This window comes from Condylura cristata, unplaced genomic scaffold, assembly GCF_000260355.1.
Source record: "Condylura cristata isolate star-nosed mole 26May11 unplaced genomic scaffold, ConCri1.0 scaffold00020, whole genome shotgun sequence".
Classification (NCBI taxonomy): Eukaryota; Metazoa; Chordata; class Mammalia; order Eulipotyphla; family Talpidae; genus Condylura; species Condylura cristata.
The window spans coordinates 14,485,362-14,501,953 of record NW_004567121.1 but is presented as its reverse complement, the minus strand read 5'-3'; the positions used below and the strand labels follow the sequence as shown (position 1 = coordinate 14,501,953).

General features: G+C 46.8%; 1 protein-coding gene across 4 annotated transcripts in view; it reads left to right on the top strand.

The window, feature by feature from the left end:
* PRKCE (protein kinase C, epsilon) overlaps nucleotides 1-16,150 on the top strand; it is a 422,632-nt gene extending 406,482 nt beyond the window's left edge. For 2 of the 4 annotated variants that reach the window (XM_012727410.1, XM_004686234.2), the window contains one exon: nucleotides 13,261-16,150. In XM_012727410.1, the coding sequence (XP_012582864.1) occupies nucleotides 13,261-13,407 (147 nt within the window). In that variant the 3' untranslated portion in view covers nucleotides 13,408-16,150. The remainder of the gene's footprint in view (nucleotides 1-13,260) is intronic. The other 2 variants (XR_001145634.1, XM_012727411.1) reach the window with 2 other exon arrangements.
* The last annotated feature ends 442 nt before the right edge of the window (nucleotides 16,151-16,592 follow it).

The following is a 16,592-nucleotide window of genomic DNA, read 5'->3' as shown; positions in this document are numbered from 1 at the left end:
TGGAGCTCACTCACCTCCATGAGCTCCAGTTTCCTTCTCTATAACCTGGAGGTGAGAAAGCTGGCTCACAGAGTAATTGACAGGGTTAGAGAACAAGCCTAAGATGCGTTGGAGACTGAATTCTTCATAAATTTTAATTCCTCTCATTCCATTCTCCACCTACCCAGGCAGTTAAGGCCTCTCTCCCTCTCACCCCAAGACTCCAAGAAGCCAGAGGGGAGGGTGGCCAGGTGAGATATTTGGAGACTGGGCTGCAGAATCAGATGCATCCCAGTTCAGTTTGGGCTCTGGACTCTTGGGGAAGTCCTGGCATTTCGCTGAGCCCCAGGCTGATGACCTAGGCAGGTGCTGTTGCGATCTACCAACCTGCTTGCTGTGAGTTGAGAAGAAACTTCATAGTCTGAAGTCAGCAGCACAGCTCTGTGCTGGGGTGAGGCTGCTATTGCTCGGGGGTCAGCTGGCCTTCTTCTTCCCAAGGGACAGAGGGGCCTGGGCCTCAGATGAGGGTGTCATCATTGATCAGGGGAGCAGCCATTACTGGGCAGAAAGGCATCTGAGACTGCAAGAGACTCACGATCCAGACTCTGCCAGAGGACCCTCTGGGCTTCATTCTGGCAGCCATAGGTCTGCTCTGGGCAATACCAGAAAGGACTTGCTGGCAGAGAGACTCACTCGAGATGCCAGTGCCCCAACCCACCCAATCACTCCCCAAGTTCCCATGGATTATCTGCCCCCCACCTTTTATTCTGTGATGTGCTCAGCTCAGCATCACCACTTCTCCTGCCTTCATGGCAGCACAGATGTGAAGTTCTCAGTGCCCGAACGTGGGCACAGCCATTGCTGACGCCAGCCTAGCTCTGCAGTTCCACATACTTCTAAGCTAACCAGCCTCATGGGGCATTTTTGCTTCTGCACAAGAAACTCCCTATTAGAGAATTTTCACTGAGGAGCATTCCTGCAGCCTGCACATCTCTCTCATTCCTCTGCCCCCCGAGGAGTTAGAGCGCTGGGCTTGGTCAGCCATTTCTATAAGCTGGGAAATTTTCTCTTGTGCCGTAACAAATAGCCATTAGGTTTTTTCCTTTGTGGATTCACCAATCTAGCAATTGTTGAATTGAATCTCCTTCTGCCCTGTGGCACCTGAGAGAACACACACACAGCCTACCTGTAAGCACAGGACCTCCTGAGCTGTGCCTGCTGCATGGGGGCGACCATGAGAAATCAGGGACGTTCTCTAGAGCAGCTGGAACTGGCCAAGAAAGCCCGAAAGGGTTAGGACGAGAGAGGACTTAGAAAGGCCTGGAAGGGCAAGGGAAGGCAGGTGCAGATCAGCTCTTGCCACAGGTAGTTACTGAGCCCATGCTGTGTACTCTCTCTGGACCACTGGAGAAGGCTGACGTAAGGAAGATGAAGTCCCTGAAGCCTCTAACATCAGCGCCTTGCAGAATGAAGATGGTAGGAGACCCCTCTGGGACTCGAACTACTTGAGGAATACCGGGTGCTAGGGCAAAAGCCAGGATGTGCCTTTGGGAGAGAAGTCTGGAGTTTGCTTCTTGAGGACAGAGAAGAGAGGGTAGGAGAAAGAGGGTCTTCCCCAACAGGCCAGAGGTGGGGCCTGTGGGTCCCAGGTACCGCTTCTCTGCTTTGACCTTGGAGGCCGTCTTGCCTGGCAGGATCAGGCTGCGGGAGGCCAGGCCCTCCTGCCCCTCTTCAGGGGAGGCTTGAGGTGGGGGGCAGTGGTCAGAGGCTCATTAAAGTGCAGCAACATAAAAGCAGAAAAGCCTCAAGCCTGCCCCATGGAGCTCAGACCTGCAGCCCTCAAACCAGCACTTGCTCATTAAAGGGTACAGGCAGCCAGGTCACCTGGCAAGCTGAAAGGAGCCCCTACCCCCATGGCCAGGGTCTCAAGTGTCCAGCAGATAATGGCTATTGGTCCCCAATACCCAGAGTGTGGTTTTGCTGCTGAATGACTCAAAATCCAACAGCTCTGAAGCGTGGGATTCCAGAATTTGGCCCCTTCCCTATATCACGGGCAAAGCTAAGAGGATAACGCTGGACAAAGTTGAGGGCTGGTCCACCCCCGCTGTTTGTATCCGTGAAATGCTGAGCAAGTCAATCTGCTTCCTTCCTGTAGAAGAGGGACTTAAATGACCTAAGATTTCTTCCAGCCCCAGCCACTCCATGTGAACCTGCTGTGTGAGCGCAGGGATTTGTCGGGCTTTTAAGATCAACTTTGTTGTAATAACAGTACACAGAATAAAATGCACCCATTTAAACTATATATTCTGATGCATTTCAACAAATGGATCTATGCATTCCCACCAGCAGCACAGGGGTATCTAGCGCACTCCTCCGCATCGGTTTGCAGGCACCCTTGGCCTCAGGAAGTCCTTGGTCTGCTTTCTGTCACTGAGAGATTTGTCTTTTCTGGAGTTGCATTTAGATGGAGCCATGTAATTTGTATCTGTATCCGGCTTTTTCATCATGTTTTTGAGACTTGGGCATTACATTTTCGACTTTTTATTATGGAAAATCTCAAATGTGTATACAAGCAGAGAGAAAAGCAGAGAGGATGGCCACCTGGCCTTCACCCGACATGCATGGTTAGCAACGGCCACCTCGTCTGGGAAGGGAGGGAGGTCTTTCCTGTTTGGTTCACAGCTGCGTCCTCAGCACGCTTTCCAGGTACATAGTAGGCATTTGATATATGGTTGTGGAATGAATCACTGAATTCTGTTTCTCCGGAGAATGTTTCCCTCTGGGCTAAATTCTCTTCCCACTTTTTATGGCCCAACTTCTATTTCACTATGTGCCCGGGAATCTGGGGGTGATAAGGTCCTGCCTTAGGAAGCCTGAGATTGTTTAAAGGTAAGAGAAGGTGGGTGACCTCTCCTAGGCCAACACAACTGATCTCTGTCTGAAACATACATATATATAGAAACATATATATATATATATATATATATATATATATATAATTTATTTTTACATCATTTGGTGCATTTTTTAAATCTCAGCTGTAACCCCCATGGGTTTCCCATCACCAAATCACCCGTGTGCCATCACTGTAGTCCAGTACGTTTCCCTCCCCACTCTGTTTTTGATCCCATTCCCCGCTCCACCCCCATAAAATGTCTCTGCTATTTAGCTGTTCATTATTATTATTTTCTCGCCTGGTCCATTATACTCCTGCTATGAGTGAAACCATCTAGTATTTTTCCTTTTCTTTCTGGCTTATTTCACTAAGCATGATCCCTTCTAGCTCCATGCATGTTACTGCAAAGGACATGTGTCCCTTTTTGGTGGCTGAGTAATATTCCATTGTGTATATGTACCACATCTTTTTAATCCAGTCATCCACTTTTGGGCATTTGGGCTGTGAAACAATTTTTTAAAGGAACAAGGGAAGAGGTTGTATTTTTTTTTTAAGATTTATTTATTTATTTGTACAGAACTGGGGTACAGACCAGAGATGTGGAGGGTGAGAGGACTCACCAGAGACAGAGTGGGGTGCGGAACAGGCAGATCGACGAAGTACACTGCTGAGGGGAGCAGCAGGCAGGTCAGGAGAGGTCTGCCTTGCCATGTGGTCACCTCCGAGGCAGGCATGAAGTGGCTTAAGTTTCTTTGTGCTGTGCTTTCACCCGCTGCGCCACCAGGAAGGGCCCGAGGTTGGCTTTTTAAAAACTAAATTTGAAAGTTTCAAATTATGTCTTTGGGTACCAAAAACTATCGCTGGAAGAGTAAAAGCCAGTATGTCAACAGAGCATGGAAAAGTACGGTAATGTTAGAAGCAGAGACACAGACTGTGCGTTGGGGGCCTATCACGTTGGTAGACACAGCTCAGCCCTCCCGCGGGACACCGGGGTGCCATCTGCCACCCAGGCAGCCCCGTGCGGGTCTTGCTGCTGCACATGCGCTCAGAGGGCCCACTCATTGCCTGCTCAGGGGTGTCTCCCAGGGCTCTTGACTCCTGGATGTCCACACAGTACACTTGCGGTGTCAGACACCCATAGCGGGCGCCTTTCTACCCTCCTTCAGGGTCTGCATGGCAGCAGGTTGTAAAATCAGTCCACTGGGCCAGGTACAAAAAATAGTTCAATGCAGAGCAAGGTCAGGTAGGGGAAGGATGGGGAGGGGAGATGGGAAAAGGTAGGTTTGGTATCCCAAAAATGCCTCTATTCTTTCAAAATTACCCTGAAAAGCCCCCGCTGGACAAGGGCAGATAAGAACTGGGAGCAGGGGATCTCAGGGACTTATGTCTTCGGTTCCCCTTCCCAGCGTCTGTAGGCTTCTAAACTGGCCCTGCCTTCCAAATGAACCTATGGAATTTGCCTGAAACCTTGTTTAAAAAGCATCGTAACCATTGTTCCAAGGAACAACTTCATGATGAGCAAACCTCCCCACGATGGCATCACTGAGGGCTGTGTCCAGGCCTTCCCACCCCCATGCATAGATAAAGTGTAACTGGGTGAACTCTTTTGATTATTGAAGTATTTGCTGGGTGTGTGCTGGGGGACAGAGGTTGATGTTAGCTAATAACTATAAGTCAAGTTTTCTTTTGGCAAAGTAACTCTTTAAATGGAATTTGTAAATATATATATGTATATGTATATATAAAATATTGTAGTCTAATAATAATGAAGGCAAGAGAGAAGGGAAATAGTAAAATTCCATCAGACAACTGACTTGACAGAATTCAGCTGTGGTTGTTTATTCAGAATGCCTGGTGGCCGAAGGGATTTGGTCTGTTATTTAAAATACGTCTACATATACAGACTGCCTCGCAAGTGTAGGTCTCCCCTAAGGGGTGGTTTAGACAGGAGGTGGCAACCCCCATGATAGGGGAGGGGGCATCCGAGGCCACTCCCTGAGGCGTGGGTGGCCCTTCATGTCTGTGTACCAAGGACTGAGGTCAGCAGGCGGATGTGACTCTCTCCTGCAGACCAGGAACACCCAGGAGCCAGCTGATTTCCCACTCATAAATACCATGGAGCTCATCATTCATCTTTAAAAGCAAATGGGTCTTGACTGTCTTCTCCCTTTACAGGTGGAAGCAATGTTACTAAATAATGTAGGGGTCCCAAACTAGAGGATGTGTGGCCCCTCAATGGAGCTGGGCTACCTTTTTTTTTTTTTAATTGACCTAGTTGCAACATTGAAAAATTAGCTATCTAAAATGAAAATGTGTTGGCGACATTTCTTGGAAATGAAAATATCTGGGAACCCTGGGTCTGTATTCCTGGAGGTTAAACTGGCTAGTGAGGTATGCAATGCCCATTCCACCCCTCTCTCTCCTGCCTGGGTTCCCACACTCATTGACTTAAAGAGATTTGCTGGCACAGAGACAGTGTTAAAAGTAAAGTTTAACTTTGTTTTTCTTCTGTTGCTTTATTCTGGAAAGTTTAAAGATGGCCCATGAGGTCTATAAAGTGCATATTAGAAATGCAAAATCAGGGGGTGGGGTGGGAGGAAGCAGGCCTGTTCTCTGGGGTGGTTCACACATTTGGTTCCTAGCTTTTGACTCGAGGCTGGCTAGAGTTAGCATGCAGGAGATGAAATCACACCTCTTGTCCAGGAGAAACAGTGATTATTATGTGAACTGAGATCAAGTAGAATTTCTCCCCAGTATCATCCCAAACGCCACATTTTGAAGAAGTGTTAACAATTTATATTTTCTCTATGCCACATACTATTCTCACCACTTCAATGTTATTTCTTTAATCCTTATAACCAACAGCTGGGAGGATGACAGTAGCCCCCACTCTTATGGCCAAGAGGCCACCTCATTTTCCCAAGGCTTCAATTTGGGAAACCCAGGGAGATGTGCCGGCAGCCAGCACGAAGAGCAAGCACTGCTTTGCCCCTGGGCTGCACGCCCCTCAGTGGGGTCCTCTAAAGAAGCCCGTGTGGTTCGCCAGTTGGGTGCCCTGATTTTATAAAGGCCAATATTACATAAGGAAAGGCGTGAAACTGAGAAAGAATGGCAAGCTGTAACGTGAACTTGCGAGGACATTAAATCCGGGACATCTTAGGCCTCTAACTAAATAGACTTTGGACATCACAAAGGCCTTTGAAATGACTAGAAAAAAGAAGGAAGAGAGTCCCTGTTGCTTTACCCTGAGCTCAACCCGATCGCACATCAGAATCACACAGGAGCTGTAAACAAGTCGAGTCTGGGGTGTACCCTGAGGTCCCCATTCCTGGGAGCTGGGATGAGCAATGAGCAGAAGCAAGGCTGTTCTTTGGATTCCAACTTTTCCCATAAAAGATCTCTTCCAAATACAAAAATAAGGCAAAGCCCGCTAAGAGGGATTTGAAACTAAGCATGGTGAGTTAGTACGTTACACTTAGTGGAGCTCATTTGGGGAGCAGGCACACTCTGGGCCAGCTCGGTCCTACAGGCCGTTACCCTTAATCCCTGGGGGTGAGATCGACGTCACCATTACTGAAAATTCCCTGCTGATCCCAGTGTGCAGCCCAGCATGCAAGCCACTGCTCTGGACCCGGGAGTTATATCTCAGGTTGGTGCAGCTCCCCTGGCTCGCTATGTGGTGATGTGTAGATGACAAAATGGAGCAGTGATAGGAGGTGAGCAAATTGCCTCCCAGTTTTCAAAAATAGGGAAAATGTGGAATTGAGGTCCTTTGACTTGCATGTTATGAAGCAAACTTCTAGGAGTTTTTGTGAGAAGTTAGCTTGTGGACACTTGGGCAGGGGCAATTAACTTAATCTCCAGACCAGTAGACCAGCGAATGATGCAGGCATTGTGTATCTTTATTCCAGCAAAACAACTAGAAGTCTGAACAAGATGAAAAAAGTGACCAAGGTTGATTTGCAATGGGCTTAACATACAAACCGCAAAGAGTGCTGGTTGGTCTGGCTAGAGGGCCTTTTGCAGAGGGCCAGTCGAAGGACTGCTGACCTGACCCTGACCAATATTTTTATATACATGATAATAGAGAAGTGGAAGTCATTCCATTAAAGTTTAGGATGGCAAAAGCTGAAGGACAGAGCAACTAAGATGGAATCCAAAGTTGAAATAGTATTTGTATACCTTAGCATAATTCTCAGCAAGCTAGGTATCTAATTATCCCCACTTTCTTGGTATTTAAACTGAGGTTCAGAGAGGTAACAAAATCATGATGATGATAATCTTGACAGACTAGAGATGTATATCAAAATAAGAAAAATCAAGTGTAATGGGTTACATTTGGTTTAAAAAAATCAACTTCAAAAATGCAAGATCGGGGTGTGCATTCATTTCCTAGAGCTGCATTTCAAAGTACCACAAACTGAGACTCATAGAACAACAGAAATGCATTGACTCACAGAGCTGAAGGCTGGTAGTCTTTGGTCTGGAGACCTGCAAGGGAGGAATCCTTCCTCACTTCAGGCTTCCGGTGGCCCCAGACCTTCCTGGGCCGTGGCAGCACCTGCCTTCACACAGTGTCTCCCTGTATGCACGTCTGTCTCTGTCCAAATTTCCCCTTCCTCTAAGCACGTCATTTGGGGTTAGGCTGCCCCTATGATCGGCTCTTAATTTGATTGCATCTGCAAAGATCTTATATCCAGTTAAAGTCACATTCAGAAGCACAGGAGGTTAAGTCTTTTGAGACACAATTTTATCCATGACGAAGTCAAATCTTATTTATCAAATTAAAAGCATCAGTGTTTCATCACATTTTTTAGCTATGTTTTCGGAATAGAGAAAGCATTGAGACTGTTTAGACATTGGTTTGAGAGACCCCACCAGGTCAAGCCACTCCTCTGGCCATTGCTCAGACTACATAGTCAGGAATTAAGTGTTTAGCTCTGGGCACTAGAAGGAGATGGGTTTTTTTAAAGAAAGAATTGGTAGGATGGCAAGATAGAAAGTGATCAGTTGGCAGCTGTGCTGGACAAAGTGTACAGGGAGCAGCGAGATGGCCACATGAACCTCAGCCCCACGGCCCAATCTCTAAGATCAGGGACTTTCCTCGCTTTAGAAAAAAGTCATCTGGTCGATCTAGTAATCAGGTGAAGACAGAGCAGAAATCATTGGCTCCTCTGAAAGCTTCGGTACAGTGAGGGCAGCGAGAGGGTCATACCAGCCAGGCCGGAAGCCAGCATTCCAGCGGCTTGCCCACCTCCACACCACCACCGAGACTGAGCCTCCGGGTGATTTACAACACAGGCTCAGAAGCAACTCCTCAGAAGGATCTGGAATGACCTGTAATTGCCTCCATAGGCTCTCCCCCCCTCCCCTACTGCAGACACCAGAAATGTGCCCTTCCCCGGAAGTCAGCCCAGATTTCTCAAATGCAAGACTTTATTTCTAAAGGGATGACAAAGGGAATAGGAATGCTGTTTTCCCCTAATACCACCACAGAGGTGAGGGACATGCCCACCAAGACGCTACATTACCAGCAAGCCCTTGGCTGGATGGAATTTTCCCAAACCTTGGTTACACTTGTTTCTACCCTTGTACCACTGGTGAGGGAAAACAAGTGACCAAATTGGCCATTGTCAGAAGAGGAAACCCCATTAGAGATGAGGCTCTGTTTCTCAGGACCCCATAGGGCTGTGATTGTCTGGGCTGCCCACTCCAGGCCCTTTATGAGTCCAATCTCAGCCTTCTCCCCCACTCACATCTACAACCCCAAATGAAAAGCCCCTCTGACAGAACAGTTCCACGGGTCCTGGCCCTGAACCCAGACTGCTTTACTGGTTCTAGGCAAACTAGCAGCAAGAAGGGTACACAAGTTTTTAAGGAGCACTCCCTATGTACCTGGGAGTGGAGAGAGAGGAAGAATTCCACCCAGACTTCACGCCCAAGGAGTTCACGGGTTAGTTGATGGGGGAAGACACACCCAGTATGGTATGTACTGTGGTAAGAGGAGAGAGGGTGTGTGCCCAGAAGGCACCCGCAGGGACCAGAAAGTCTTCCTGAAGGAAAAGGATCTCGGCTGAGGTGGGAAACATGAGGAGAAATTAGCTCAGCAACAAGGACCTGGAGCAAGGAGAGGAGAGGATGTCCGAGGCAGAGGACTAGCCAGGCAAAGACTTCATAGCAGGAAGATGCTAGGGAGTTGGGCAAGAGGCAGAAGTGAGAACCTGAAGGGTCCTGGAAGTGGGTGGGTGCCACCACCAGGACTTTATCCCCAGACCATTGAGGCTCCATTAGAAGCATTTCAATTGCAAGAGTTGCTCAGGCTGCTCAGCTAGGCCATGGCTCAGCACTTCTCAGGATTTTGAGGTGTACAAAGGAATTTAAGACTTAGGTCCTGCCTCTAAGAAGTTCATGGCTTCAATGGACAGTCACGTGGACTGAGCCGAGTACTAGTCAAGTGTGCATGGTGCTCTCGTGGCACATATGCTAAGACTTGGAGGCAGAGTGCCCAATATGTTAGGGTCTGCCTTGAGGCCCTAATATCTGAATCTCATGTCATCGTCAAGGCCACCTTAGGGCACCTATCAGGACCCTCATGTAACAGATGGAAAGAGGGCAGCTCAAATAAATTGCTTTCACAGTGCCATAGAGCCAGGAAGGGCAGGGCTGGCACAAGAGGGCCATCTTCCTATGCTGTGCAGCCTCTCTTGCGTCTGGGCCAAACAGAGGGAAAGGATCCTCTGAAGGCAGAAGGTCGAAGAGTGAGAGGGCTACTCCAGCTATACAGTGTGAGCTAAGAGTCTGGGCTTACACATTAAGGGGGGAATCGAGGGTGACTGAAGAATCATGTACACAGATAAAGCCTCTGAATTTGCCCCTCGGAGCCTTGAAGTCATCTTGTGCCTGCTTTAGTAGGGGGACAGCTGTCTTGCAAAGAATAAAAGTGGTGAACAAAGGATATAATCCCTTGTCCTCTCTGAGTTGAAGATGCTATGTGGTCTCCATGCTATAATAAGGAGTGGGGTTTCCCAGTAATATTTGCCTTAGAAAACCTCCGATGCCTCTTAAATTAATAGTCATATTTATACTTAGTGGGGATGTTGGTTATTTGAATTGGTGATCATAAATGACAATCACCTGGAATGTATGTAAGGAAAATAGGGCCAGTGCCAGATTGCGGAGAGATGGGTGGGCCACATATGTTCTGTAGAACTCTTAAGGAATGGCACACTCACTCAAATGCCATAGATGATTCTGGAAAACCTGAAAAGCTGAGAGCTAAATGAGATGTATCTTCAGCTAGTCCACTATGGTCATCTAGAGGTCATCTGGGAATGACGTCCCTCACTGTGTTGACTGAGCCTAGTTCCCTGGTACACAATGAGTTGTGAAATTTAGAAATCCTATGGAATCCAGCTCCGTCAATATTCTCAGTTGACCTAAGGAAATGGAACAAGTTTCCATGACTAATGGACACTAAATGACTAAAATGTGAAGCACAAACAAGTAAGGGAGAGTAGTGCCAGAGAGTTTACAGATTAACTGAGGCTCTCTGTACACATCTCCCCCTCTGTAGTCCTAGTGAATAGTAGCCGGGAGAGGTGAACCAGTCCCTGACAGTGCAGGTGATGGACAGGCCCCATCGTTGCTGATTTCACCAGCTGACTCTCTCTCCTGCTCCGTTCCTTTGCTCTCTTCACCCAACTCCCCCTGGTGCCCACAGCCTGGTCCCTTCCCACCTCCTTCCCTCATGGAGGATGCCTCCTCCCCACCCCACTCTCATTCCATAATCCTTTCCCCAGTAAACCAGGCCCATACCCTGAAGCCCCTCCCCCATCAAAGTCAACCTGTCCCTCCTTTGATAGAGATCTTCAGAAGAAGCGACACCACACCCTTTCCCCAGGTGCCTGCACTCCCCTGTCTGATATGCGTCACCATGGGGATGGGCTTTGTTGTTCCTCTCTGAAGTCCCTCTCCATGGGGGCTCCCCTTTTCCTCTTGCTCTGTAGATACTGGAGATGGAGAACAGATAGCCTTCTTGCTGGGGTCACCAAGACGAGTAACCACTCCTTGGCTTTCTCATCTCAAGGGCCAATGCAGGTCTCTCAGGAGCAGGCCCTGTTCCCATCCCCTGGGCTTTCTGTGTCTCCCTTCTGTTCTCCTTCCAAGGCCTAGGTCTCTAATGCCTGCTGGAAGACATGGCACCAGCCCAGAGAGAAGGTGCCAAGCAAGCAGCACTGCTAGGTGCTGAAAGGCTGGGAAGATTAGCTCACCTCTACTTCATGCTGCCTGACTGATTCTGATCTCCATCTCATGCCATTTGAGCAGATTCCCTGCCGAGCTCACCAGTCCATGTCACCCACTGTCTCCCACACCACGGCCCTCGCTCACCCTGCCTGCCAACTGGCAACCATTTCTGGCTTTGTGTTAGCTAGCAGCTTGACCTAAATGTCTGCTGGTTGAACTTGACCTTTGTTGTATTTCCTTCTTCTCTAATGTTGGGATTTCCAGACATTCAGCACCAGGAGAGGCATCATGCTGAGGCCTGGAGCTGTCTGCTCTGCTCTCAACCAGCTGGGTGACTCTGAGCATGTCACTGGACCTCTTTGAGCCACATGTTGCCTATTCTGTGAAGTCCAGATAATAATGCCTGCACTGCCAAGGGTCAAATAAGCACAGGAATGTGAAGGCACTTCCCAAACCAGGTTCTGTAGAACTGTGCTCTCAGCATAGGTTATTGAGCTATCCTGAAAAAGGAAAGAAAGAAGGTGTGGGGGAGAGAAAGAAATAGGAAACAAACAAAGCCAGGCAGCAGGCAGACAGGGAAGAAGGAAGGAAAAGGAAGGAAGGGAAAAACGAGGAAAGGCTTGAGGAAGACTGGCCTAGGTAAAGCAAACCAGGTTTCCTGACTTGATGCCTCAGTGTCTTTGTTTGCCAGTTTAAATGGCAGATCTTCAAAAGCAGTATAAACAGTATGACTCTGTCTTCAAACCACTTTTTTTCACAGACTTAACTAGCTTACTAACTCCATATTGGTTACTGGTTTCTATTGAACATAAGGTGCATTAATGTAATTTCTTCTACAAATAATCCACAAGATTTATTCCATCATCCAGGTCACTAATTCCAGGTTTACACCAATTAATCAAAGTCTGAAAAAGTATTGTCAGGCTCTTTCAGTTTCCTCAGCACGGTGCTATTGTGTACCTGGGGGAGAGATGACCTGGGGCTGATGGTCTCTGCAGTCAGACTCCATCCTGACTTCTCACCATCTCCCGGGCAGCTTGGCAAGCTCATTGTCCTGTGTATACATCTTTTGTGTTCCTGTCCCCCACCTTTGTCCCATCTACCTTCCTGCCAAGGCACTCTCTCCCAATTCCAACTCATTCTTCAAGTTTCAGCCAAGCCCTGATTTCTCCACGGCCGTTTTTCTAACCATTGTAGTGTGTTCTAGAAAGAACACAGGCTTCCAATTCAACAGTAAGCACCAAAAGGCAAGGGCATCATTTATACTTCCTGATTTCTCAAAAACACAAGATTTATTTGATTGCTGCCCTTTAATCCCCACAGAAAATAAGGCCTCATGGGAAGCTTGAACCTCTAACTAGGTCCTTCTGAGCTGGAGCGTCTGTGCTGTCCCTTCATTTAGCAGATTCTTGTCACAGAGGGCAAAACGCTGGGAACCCAAGGTCAAACAAGACAATGCCCCTGACTTTAAGAAGCTGGCTGTCTACAGGAAAGCACAGTCGATTGCAAGTCAGTATGTTGAGTGTGATAGTAGAAATAATGTGGGCACACAAAATAGGGTCCATGGGGAAAGCAGGGGTTATCAAGGCAGTCTTCCTAGAAGATGGTCCCACCCCAGCCCACCCGCCTACCTATAGGGAAGGTGTCATAGGACAGCACAGCTAGGTTATAGGGGTGTATATATCTAGAAAGGAGAGAGGCCACTGGAGTCTCTGTGGGAGGGGGGAGTTGATCCTGTTCCCTGGGTCACAGAGAGGAAAGTTTTGATGTAGCCAGAGAGGTTCGGGCAGATGCTGGAAGAGGGGTGTGTGAGATGGAGTTTTCATCCAACTATCCCAAGCACACACACATACACACACACCCACACACAACCTGTGGATATCCCACTTCCCTGCTTTTCCATCATACCCCTCACCTCTTCTTCCTTCTCACCTGGACCATTCTTCCTCTCCAAGTCTGGTGTCACCTGCTGGTCCTGGGGCCATCCATCGTTAGCTCATCAGATAAGCTCTGTGTCTGCTCTCAGTAGTAGCTAGAGGCCTGCTTTGGTGAGAGGCTGGTCAGCACGATGCCCACTCCCTGTGGGGGGCCCTGGGGAAAAGGCCAGGTTTGAGTCAGTGTTTGCCCTTTTCTCCCCACAGAAAACGAAAAGAGACGTCAATAACTTTGACCAAGACTTTACCCGGGAAGAGCCAGTTCTCACGCTCGTGGATGAAGCGATTGTGAAGCAGATCAACCAGGAGGAATTCAAAGGTTTCTCTTACTTTGGTGAAGACCTGATGCCCTGAGAAGCTGCTCCAGGTGGAGTTTGGTGGTGCTGCAAGAAGGGGTGCCGAGATTCCGATTTCCAGAGGCTCACAAGGTCTTGAACTACTTCTCCTCCCCAGCCCCAGTCCCCTTCCACACTCTATTTATTGCATTCCCTGACCTCTGGCCAGTCCCTCCTTCCCTCTACCCGGTGAACCAGAAGGCACTCTTTGTTCTTGTCTCACGAATGATGCAGAATCACGTGGGGTTAGCAGTTCGCAGGACACACTGCCGTGCTTGGTCTGTTGGTGAGCCACGTTCCTCTCCTGGAGGTGCCTGGCAGTGAAGCAACTTCAGTTCTTTCACTGTGAAGAGAGAAAAAAGTAAACAAGATGACTCCGCCTCTACTATTGGACAGAGAGTCCCAGCCGCTGTCATGTATCACCTCCTGACACCCCTCTACCCCCACCGTCACCTGCCACCCTCTGCCTTTCTGTCCAAGAGAAGAGACTGGTGCTTCCTCGGCATGGGGTGGGCACTCTGGAGTCCTGCCTGTGAAGGAGAGGAACTGAGAGGTGCACGGGTGGCCACTGTTCTGGTTTGCTCTGGAACAGCTAATTCTTGCTTGCTTTGGTCTTAGCTGTCGGGCATGCCGAAGTCGTGTAAGCATGCATCTCGTGGAAGAGATCGCTCCTTGTAGAAAAAGAAATTTGATTTTGAACTCTGCTAACATTTTAAAAATATATATATTTTCAAATTTGCTTTCTAATTGGCCAAAAGATATAAAATTCAATATTAACCGCAGGTAGATATTAAAGGGCTAATATACAATGAAAACCGGTTGTCCACAGCTGCGGTGTGATGCTCTCATGGCACACGGGCTTGTTTGAAGCAAGAGGAGTGAAACAAGTCACCGCCTCATTATCTTGGTTCCACCTGAACACAAAGGCCACTGCCGTGATGGCTAAGACCCTGGGGTTCCAGCCAAATTTGGCTCTCAAATTCTCTTTCCAGTTTCATCCTAAGTTCCCAGCATAAACTCGCATTATTTATTTTATGCAACAGTGTGTTCTTTTTGCGCACTTCTACAAAATGATAGTACTACTGTGTTGTGGTTTTTAAACATTAAACATGTAAAGTTAAAGGTGAATTGTCTGTTTTCGGAATGAGCAGAATGAGGATAAGACCTGGGTTTTCCAGAGGACACCAAGAGACCGAAGAGCAGCTTGCTTGAAAACTGAAAACAGTAGGGCAAGAAGCCGTGGGACTTTGGTTTCTGTGTGACATGCAATGGCAACTCCTATGGACACTACTTAATGGGTGTGACGTTACCTCCTGCAGATACGCTAACAGTGTTGCATTCTTTGATTTCCAAGGGTTCTCTGTGGCTTTGTGTGTATGTTTCCTGGAGGTCATTTGATTATCTATTTTAACTGAACTGATTTAGCAGGGAATGGAATCCATTCCAACTGTTGCACGTGGATTTCCCAGCTGCCCCTAAATATATATACTTGTGAGTGGCAAAGTGGCACTAAAGAAGCTTTTTGCCTTTTGTACATTTGAGATTTTTGTATATAGTGTTTGCTGCAAGGCCTGTGGAATTAATTCATTGACTTTAGAGGTATCAACTGCTGCATGTTCAGGCATATTATAAAACTTTAGTCTATGAAAGAATAATTATAATAATGTCCAGGTGCAATACTCTGTAAGTGTATTGGTTCAAGTTACCGAGAGATAAAGTGTGTTATTTTCTTTCTTGGTTTCTTTTATTTTGGGGGTGGGGGGAAGGATCCTTTGTAATGTTAATTTCATTTTGGTTTATTGTAAAAGATGTAAACATATATTAAGCTATATTAAATCTCACCTATCGTTCTCCTGTGCTCTATTATGCTCTGATAGAGATGGAGAAGAGAAAGGAATATTTTTGATGGTTTCAAAGCTTCGACAGTGACTAGCTGGAGGCCCGGGAGAGCGGGTGTCCATATGGGCATCTGGCTGGTCATAGCCTCTGTGGCTAATGATGGCATTTGGTTCTCTTTTGTTTTTATTTTTTAAAAACTCAGGTGTAATTATTATCTGTTCTTATGATAATTTCAACCATTATGCTCTATCAATTTGTGTTTGGCATACCAGTGAAGTGATGAAGAACAGTGGATTAATTTAATTTATCTTTGGTAACTTGACTGTACTGGGGAGAGACTTATCTTCTGGAGTTGAGTACAAGCACAGAAACATCTTCATGGTGGTATCATCTCATTTTTTAGGACGACATGACAATACTGCCCATCAAACCCATGTATCACTACTGCTCTCTGTTATTCCTTCTGCTTCCTTCACCATGAACTTCAAGCAGCCAAGCAAACCCTAATTGCAATGCCTAATGATCATGCCCAAGAGCTTGGTTGGTGTTCCCATGTCAGCAGGGCTTGGGCCCTTTCTACAGACAACTGACACTTTTTATGCTGGGGAGTCAAATAATAATACATTCCACCTAGCAGCTCCAGACAGTCAGTCAGCAGGTCACCTTGCCCATGGCTGTGTCCTTCCAGGACCAGGACCTGCTGCCAGGGTGCCTCCTGCTTGCCACTAGAGCTCATCAAGTTCTCAGACAGGCAGATTCAAACCCGTGTCTACGGAAAAAAGCTTGTGTGTTCGAGTATTCATTGTTTCATTCTAGTTTTCACCAGTTTGGAAGCGGACACACTGTTACATTTCTGCTGATTCTTTCAAATCTTTCCAGCACTCTTTTTTTTTTTTTAACGAAAAAAAAAAGTGCAAAAAAATGCCAAAAAAAGATATATATATGAAGGATAGCTGTTTTCCTGTGTTCTTTTGTTACGGACTTTGTGAAGTAGAAACATAATTTTTTCCTCCAAAGGTGAAAAAAAATGTATTCTTGCTTTAAAAACAAAAAAAAAGAAGGCTAAAAAATTACCTCTTTTTAAATTATGTGCAAAATAATTCTGGCTAAATATAAAATCTATTCAATTTTAGGGATTTTTTTTGTATTGTGATGCTTTATTTGTACTTTTTTTCCTTTCTGGGTGTAATTTTAATCTCTTGCCATTCATTAGTGTTATTTCATTGTAAACATTATTGTGCCAAATGTACTGTATTCAAAAGGATGTGAATGTGTATTGTTACAAAACCTAATAAATACAATGACCGTTAAGTCTTATTTCTCAGTCCCAGTGAGATTTTGTATCTCCTTTCTGAGTGGTAGCAT